The sequence below is a fragment of the Salvelinus fontinalis genome, chromosome 7 (genome assembly GCF_029448725.1).
Source record: "Salvelinus fontinalis isolate EN_2023a chromosome 7, ASM2944872v1, whole genome shotgun sequence".
NCBI lineage: Eukaryota > Metazoa > Chordata > Actinopteri > Salmoniformes > Salmonidae > Salvelinus > Salvelinus fontinalis.
Genome location: NC_074671.1, coordinates 62,489,456 through 62,496,955, shown reverse-complemented (window position 1 = coordinate 62,496,955; position 7,500 = coordinate 62,489,456). Strand labels below are relative to the sequence as shown.

General features: G+C 44.9%; 2 protein-coding genes across 6 annotated transcripts in view; one reads left to right on the top strand and one right to left on the bottom strand.

Annotated features, from left to right (window-relative positions):
- Positions 1–3,363, bottom strand: part of gtf3c3 (general transcription factor IIIC, polypeptide 3) — a 30,670-nt gene extending 27,307 nt beyond the window's left edge. Inside the window, exons 1-4 of one of the 3 annotated variants that reach the window (XM_055930274.1) lie at positions 3,024–3,363; positions 2,757–2,868; positions 2,310–2,575; positions 1,909–2,032 (exon numbers count right to left, since the gene is read on the bottom strand). In XM_055930274.1, coding sequence (XP_055786249.1) covers positions 1,909–2,032; positions 2,310–2,575; positions 2,757–2,868; positions 3,024–3,122 — 601 coding nt within the window. In that variant the 5' untranslated portion in view covers positions 3,123–3,363. The remainder of the gene's footprint in view (positions 1–1,908; positions 2,033–2,309; positions 2,576–2,756; positions 2,869–3,023) is intronic. The other 2 variants (XM_055930273.1, XM_055930272.1) reach the window with 2 other exon arrangements.
- Positions 3,364–3,490: 127 nt separating this feature from the next.
- On the top strand, positions 3,491–6,569 carry LOC129859983 (PEST proteolytic signal-containing nuclear protein-like). 3 transcript variants are annotated; one of them, XM_055930277.1, is made up of 6 exons: positions 3,536–3,599; positions 4,305–4,323; positions 4,396–4,567; positions 4,656–4,730; positions 5,398–5,450; positions 5,888–6,569. In XM_055930277.1, exons 1-6 carry the CDS (start codon positions 3,551–3,553, stop codon positions 6,000–6,002), a joined length of 483 nt encoding a protein of 160 aa, XP_055786252.1. In that variant the 5' UTR covers positions 3,536–3,550; the 3' UTR covers positions 6,003–6,569. The 3 variants fall into 3 exon arrangements, with proteins under 3 accessions (XP_055786250.1, XP_055786251.1, XP_055786252.1); XM_055930275.1 differs by lacking the exon at positions 4,305–4,323 and having other exon boundaries at positions 3,491–3,599; positions 4,344–4,567; XM_055930276.1 differs by lacking the exon at positions 4,305–4,323 and having other exon boundaries at positions 3,498–3,599; positions 4,347–4,567.
- The last annotated feature ends 931 nt before the right edge of the window (positions 6,570–7,500 follow it).

Here is a 7,500-nt window from a genome sequence, read left to right as displayed (position 1 = left end):
TCTGTCCTGAACACTACCTACCCTGTCTGATGATCTCCTGTGTCCTGGAACACTACCCATCCTGTCTGATTAGCTCCTCTGTCCTGGAACACTACCCATCCTGTCTGATGAGCTCCTCTGTCCTGGAACACTACCTACCCTGTCTGATGAGCTCCTCTGTCCTGGAACACTACCCATCCTGTCTGATGATCTCCTCTGTCCTGAACACTACCTACCCTGTCTGATGATCTCCTGTGTCCTGGAACACTACCCATCCTGTCTGATTAGCTCCTCTGTCCTGAACACTACCTACCCTGTCTGATGATCTCCTCTGTCCTGAACACTACCCATCCTGTCTGATGATCTCCTATGTCCTGGAACACTACCCATCCTGTCTGATTATCTCCTCTATCCTGAACACTAACCATCCTGTCTGATGATCTCCTCTGTCCTGAACACTACCTACCCTGTGTGATGATCTCCTGTGTCCTGGAACACTACCCATCCTGTCTGATTAGCTCCTCTGTCCTGAACACTACCTACCCTGTCTGATGATCTCCTCTGTCCTGGAACACTACCCATCCTGTCTGATGATCTCCTCTGTCTTTCAACACTACCCATCCTGTCTGATGATCTCCTCTGTCTTTCAATACTACCCACCCTGTCTGATGATCTCCTCTGTCCTGGAACACTACCCACCCTGTCTGATTATCTCCTCTGTCCTGAACACTACCCACCCTGTCTGATGATCTCCTCTGTCCTGGAATACTACCCATCCTGTCTGATGATCTCCTCTGTCCTGAACACTACCCACCCTGTCTGATGATCTCCTCTGTCCTGGAATACTACCCATCCTGTCTGATGATCTCCTGTGTCTTGGAACACTACCCATCCTGTCTGATGATCTCCTCTGTCCTGGAACACTACCCATCCTGTCTGATGATCTCCTCTGTCCTGGAACACTACCCACCCTGTCTGATGATCTCCTCTGTCCTGGAACACTACCCATCCTGTCTGATGATCTCCTGTGTCCTGGAACACTACCCATCCTGTCTGATGATCTCCTCTGTCCTGAACACTACCCACCCTGTCTGATGATCTCCTCTGTCCTGAACACTACCCATCCTGTCTGATGATCTCCTCTGTCCTGAACACTACCTACCCTTTCTGATGATCTCCTGTGTCCTGGAACACTACCCATCCTGTCTGATTAGCTCCTCTGTCCTGAACACTACCTACCCTGTCTGATGATCTCCTCTGTCCTGAACACTACCCACACTGTCTGATGATCTCCTCTGTCCTGGAATATTAACCATCCTGTCTGATGATCTCCTATGTCCTGGAACACGACCCATCCTGTCTGATTATCTCCTCTATCCTGAACACTAACCATCCTGTCTGATGATCTCCTCTGTCCTGAACACTACCTACCCTGTCTGATGATCTCCTCTGTCCTGAACACTACCTACCCTGTCTGATGATCTCCTCTGTCCTGAACACTACCCACCCTGTCTGATGATCTCCTCTGTCCTGGAATACTACCCATCCTGTCTGATGATCTCCTCTGTCCTGAACACTACCTACCCTGTCTGATGATCTCCTCTGTCCTGGAACACTACCCATCCTGTCTGATGATCTCCTGTGTCCTGAACACTACCTACCCTGTCTGATGATCTCCTCTGTCCTGAACACTACCTACCCTGTCTGATGATCTCCTCTGTCCTGAACACTACCTACCCTGTCTGATGATCTCCTCTGTCCTGAACACTACCTACCCTGTCTGATGATCTCCTGTGTCCTGGAACACTACCTACCCTGTCTGATGATCTCCTGTGTCCTGGAACACTACCTACCCTGTCTGATGATCTCCTCTGTCCTGAACACTACCTACCCTGTCTGATGATCTCCTCTGTCCTGAACACTACCTACCCTGTCTGATGATCTCCATACACATCAGGACGGCGTCCTCCTTGTCTCCGCGGGCGTAACGGATGTTGGCTTCTCCCATGAGGCCCCTTAGGGCCCGGGGCAGCTTGCTGCGGTTACGTCTCTCCTGAACAGTACACAATCACCATCAATAGTCCCATGTCAACAAACACTGCAGCATGACCAAGTGTAACAGAGGTGGTTCAGTGAACCAGGCTCAAATGGTGACTAGACTAACTTTGCCTGAGACAAGCCATAATTCAACTAGTATCGCATACACAACACCTCTATCGTCAAACTATGGCTAACATTGCGTTAGCTCCCTGATCTAATGTCAAGGCTCAGAGGGCTAACTGTCTTGTGAACCCTGTTAGAATGACGACCGCCCTTTATCTCATTTTCACCTTCATCATCTTCTTGTTCTCTCGGTTAAGCTCCATTTCCAGAGCAAAGACATCCCCAGCTGAGGGGCCTTCCTCATCTCCTTTAACTTCAACCTTCCTCTCCTCCTCTGAATCCTCCTCTTCCTCCTCCTCTTCTTCATAATCGTCATCGTTGTCTTCATCCTCCTCCTCCTCCTCTTCCTCAGTCTGTTCAGTCTCTGTTCCTTCCCCCATCATCGAGGCAAAGGCCTCCTGGACAAAGGGGCTGACACCTTCCTCAGGATCCGCTGGCAAGGAAAGAAGAGGTGGATAGTTGGCATAAAGCAATGACTTGACTGGAATTGCGTAAGAAGACATGAAGAGTGCCTAGGCTTTAGCTCAGCGGGCTAATATACGATTGTGGGAAGCAGAAGATCCGTGTTCCGAACCCAAGCAGTCACACATGACTGAACAAGTGGAGACACACACCTGCGGGCCGTTTTTTGGAACATTTTCTCGGACTGCGGCCGTGGGAAGTGCTGGGGAGAGTGTCATCTGGTCCAATCTCTTCATCTTCCTCTAAACGTCCTTTGTTCGATACCTGAGAGAAGAGATCCGAGATGAGCTGCTTTCAACACAGGCATTTGTGAAAGGCGTTCCAGTAGCACATATTATATCATTGCGAGCTCCAAAACTTGTACACAAGTTTGATCTTTTCAACGTTAATACAGCATGCAGAGTGGATGTCCCACTTACCTTCAATTTAGCTTTTCTTTCCTCTCTCCGTATTTCAAAGTCCTCGAATGAAATCCTTCCCTCCAGGTAGTCAATGAGCTCTGAGCTGAACCCCGACATCTCACCGACTAACTAAAACGATTTTTGGTGTTTAAATACACGTAAAACAATGATGATAATTCTCATTGTAAACATTTCATTTTGACAACACGAGTGGCACTGGCGACTGTTAATGACGTATTTCAAAACGACGGCAGTTCTTCTTCGACGCTTCGAAAGGTAGATTTGTAAATCGTTACACACCGCCACCTATCGATTAATGCATGAACCACAAAAATACTCATAGACAAAGAGAGACAAATACACACATAAAGTATCTGATAAAGATAATAAATTGGTATATTATTATTTGATGATTTTGGTATGAATCATTTTTGGTTGTTGTTGTGTTCAGACAATTCTTATTCCAGAACGTCAGGTGGCGCTGTTCTATATCATATCGTTAGAGAAATCCCAGCCCGTTCGCTTCTTCCATCGTCACCGATGTTATGGCGGACTACAACAAGCACAGCAGCAAGCGGCTCTCCGATGATGGAGGTGATACTAGTACATCTTTAGGGGCAATGTATCGCTGTCTTGTCGAAATAAGACTAGAAGTATAACGTTACATCGACCACCTGCAACTAATACAACATTCCCATGCTCATCGTGTCCGCTTGTGAACGGAGCTTCGGCTTGTCCCCATTCAGCTAGCTAGATAGCAGCCATTGATGTAACTTTAGCAGGCTTCTAATGTAACTAGATAGCTAGCTGGTTTTATTAGCTAGCAAACTTTACACGATATCGCTAGGTTAGCCATTGCAGCTGCTTAAATATGATGGAGCAATGTTTTCGATTGTTTTTCAAATACTTTTTTCGGTAAACACAACTAATATGGGCTTCACTTGGCATGCAGCCAGTTTCACAAGAAGACACATTTAGCTAGCTAAGACCGATAAATGCATAGGATGCAACGTGCGTTGAACGTTACAAATCTGTAACATGATATGAAATAAACTATAGTCTATGCATGCACATATGCTATGTGGCAAATTGTATAGTGTTAAAATAACTAGCTAGGTGTATGACCTAAAGACCGAGCATAACCGCGACAGTAGTGGGAGGTCCTTTAGTACACCAACTTCCAAACAGGTGAACCCATAGATTTAGGAATTCCTTTAATAGGATCTCTATGGGTTCAGCCACCTACCGGTAACTCGGCAACCACTCCCAGGTAACAGTAGCTCATCCTTGGTTTCCCAGGCAACAGTTGCTCACCTTGGTAAGTTGTTTCGCCTCCAGCAGGACCGGAGGAGAAGGAAGCCAGTGTGAAAACTAAGACTGTCTCTTCCAGCACTGGAGGAGGGGGGAAACGCTCGGCCCAGGAGGTCAGCCCTGGCCCGGGGAAGGAGTCCACCTCGAGCCACCCGGTACCCCCAGCCCCCAAAGTCTCCAAGATAGGGTTTGGTCTGATCAGTCAGCCTATAAAGAAGCCTGCGCCCATCTCCATCAAGCTGGGTGCTAGTGTGAGTACCATTAGGGGGGGGGTTAGTGTGTGTGTGTGACATCTATCTCAGTGTGTGTGGTTGACAGACGTGTATCTCTCCATTTTAGAAACCCAAAGAGCCTGTACCTGTACCTGCCAAGAAACCAGCTCTGGCCTCGGTTTTCAATGTCGACTCTGATGATGTGAGTTAAGGCGTCAGCATGCTTCATTTCGGCTGGCGCCAAACCTGGCTAGCCGAACCCAGCGAGTGTGCTTGCATACTCCCTTAAAAGAACGTTGCTGGAAAAATGAGAAAAAAGCTGCAATAGTACTGTTTGTCCATTTTGAGACACCGTCGCCAGTATACGCTTCCTCAAAATAGTCAGAATAAATAAAAAAAAGAACTCAAGAAATGTAATTAGTTTAGACGTTTTTGCTGAGGAGATCTTAGTCGTAAGTTTACATCTAAGATGTTTCTTGCAATATTTTTCAAAGAAAAGTTATCTCTCATTGAATGACAAAGACTTTACAGAAGAATCCCTACTGTTGACCAATCAGAGACGAAGGGGCGTACACTTCCGCTCCGAACTTCGGTTTGCCTCTAGAAAAAAATGTTGTGCACCTGAACACCTGAAGAACCCTTCACCGAAATCCAAAACAAACAAAAATGGCACAAAATGGCATCACAATATATGCACAAACTGTTTTGGCTGGGAAGCATGCGGACTCCTATATACACACACACACCACACGATATCCCAATAGATTAGTAGGTTGTGCAAACAAACTGTCATATGCTGTGAAACATCAATGCTAGTGGCTGTGCTCTAAGCACAGAGCTGTACTAACAGCTGTTTCCTGCTCTGACAGAGTGAAGAGGAGATGCCTGCAGAAGCCAAGATGAGGATGAAGAACATTGGCAGGTAAGAAGCACAACGGTCGAATTATCTCAATGTTTTTATAATATCGCGCAAATTTGATCTGAAATTCCAGGTTTTCTGACATAATACTCTGTTCATAAATCATTTAAATGTAATGTACCTATTCCTAGATCCTTGTTAAGTATTCTACCTAGTGTGTGTCTCTGAAATGGCATCCTATTGCCTATTAGTTAACTAATATTTACCACTTTGGAGAGAGCTCTGGCCAAAAGTAGGGCACTATATAGGTAATAGGTTACAATTGTAGATGTATTTGAACCAGGCGTGATGACCACATGTGTTTGCATGGGTCATTTGAGCGTGGACCTACGACTAGGCAATGTGATGTTTTCATTTTGGTCAACGCACCAGTTCTGACCGCAGGGGTTTCAAGAACCTTTAGGTCCACTAGCACACATAACTCTCTATGTTCACCACAGGGAGACGCCCACGTCAGCAGGCCCCAACTCCTTCAACAAGGGGAAGCAGGGATTCTCCGACCACCAGAAGCTCTGGGAGAGGAAGCTCAAGTCTCAGACGGACACTGACCAATAGGGCTCCACCTCATTGGTTATTAGTCACAGTAGGACCAGTGGGGCTCGGCCTTACTGGGTTGCTAATGACAACAGTCAAACTGCACACCGTGTTTACTTCTGTGTGGAATGTTGTCACCTTGATTGAGTGTGCTTTTTCTCTTCCTTTGACTGTTGATGACGGTGTAAAAACAATGTACATACTGCTATGTAATGATGGTGAGACATTTGTGCTATCAAGCATATTTTTTGTTTTGTTTTAAACGTGTGTGTGTGTGTGTGTGTGTGTGTGTGTGTGCGTGTGTTATATAGCGGACTGGAGTGGGTGTAGTTAAGAGCAATGAGGACACGTTTTGGGAAAGGGAACTTCAAGACAACTTAATAATAGTTTCTGATTCATCTAGGATATATCACTACTTTCTAACAGTCCTAACAGGGTTTTCAGCCCTGGTCTTTCCCTCATGTCTGCACTGTCTGTCATGCCTTCACAGAGTGATCACAGACTGGAACCATTTCTCCCGTGCCTGAGGTTGACATGTAGAAATATTCATATTAGGACAATAAACTTACATTCAATTCCAAAATTAAATGTATTTTTTTATGATATTTATGCAAAAAATGCAATTGAACCACAATGCACATACCAGTGTATCATATACATTCTTCATATGCATAAATAATGTAAAGCCTCAATGACAGTCTTGATGTTACTGGGTATAAGAAGAGGAGCGGAGGACAGTATTATCAGAGATTGTTATAACTAAACCAAGATAGACCACAGCCTGTCGTTTCAAAAGGGGAATGAATGAGTCGTAGTGGGCAGAACAAGCGGATGTCTCACCTTTATACATCCGGTGAAATATCTGTCTCATTGTTCTATCTGTGCTATTATACTCTTTTAAAATGGAAAGACGTGACGTAAGCATTTTTTCCTTCACATAAGGAAACTAATTATTCTGCTGTCAACAGCTGTCTTTAACTGTAGCTTATGCAAGTATGTTACATCCGTCTCTGTACTGTAGTTCGTTTGTAATATAAATAAATAATATACCTCTTCTGGGGTGTATTAACTAGGGAACAAACAGCTCTTAGCTCCCTCCGTAGAAGCCTACTGGAGAACTTTTATTTGTATGGCTTTTAAATTTTTTAAATTCATTTTTTAATCTTATTAACACTTTGTTCTAGCTAGCTATTTGTGTAGGTAGCTATCAAGTAAACAGAACTAAACAGAAGCAAGAGAAACGGGGACAGAACCTACCTGATTTTGTCCAATAGAAAGTAGTTTTTGTTGCAAAACGTTTTCCGTTTGCCAAAAGTTTTGCTATGGTCCAAAACCTTATGCTACGGTGTGCTTTACGGATTCTGATCTTTAGCACAGTTATTGGAGAAAAAACCTCATCTGGTTGGTTTAAAAGACCAATTACTGAAAGAAGATTACACCCAGGATCTGCATTGACTGCTATTTACCAGGAACCACATACGGTTCCAGGAGGTAAGAACACATTCTTAGAAGCAACAAC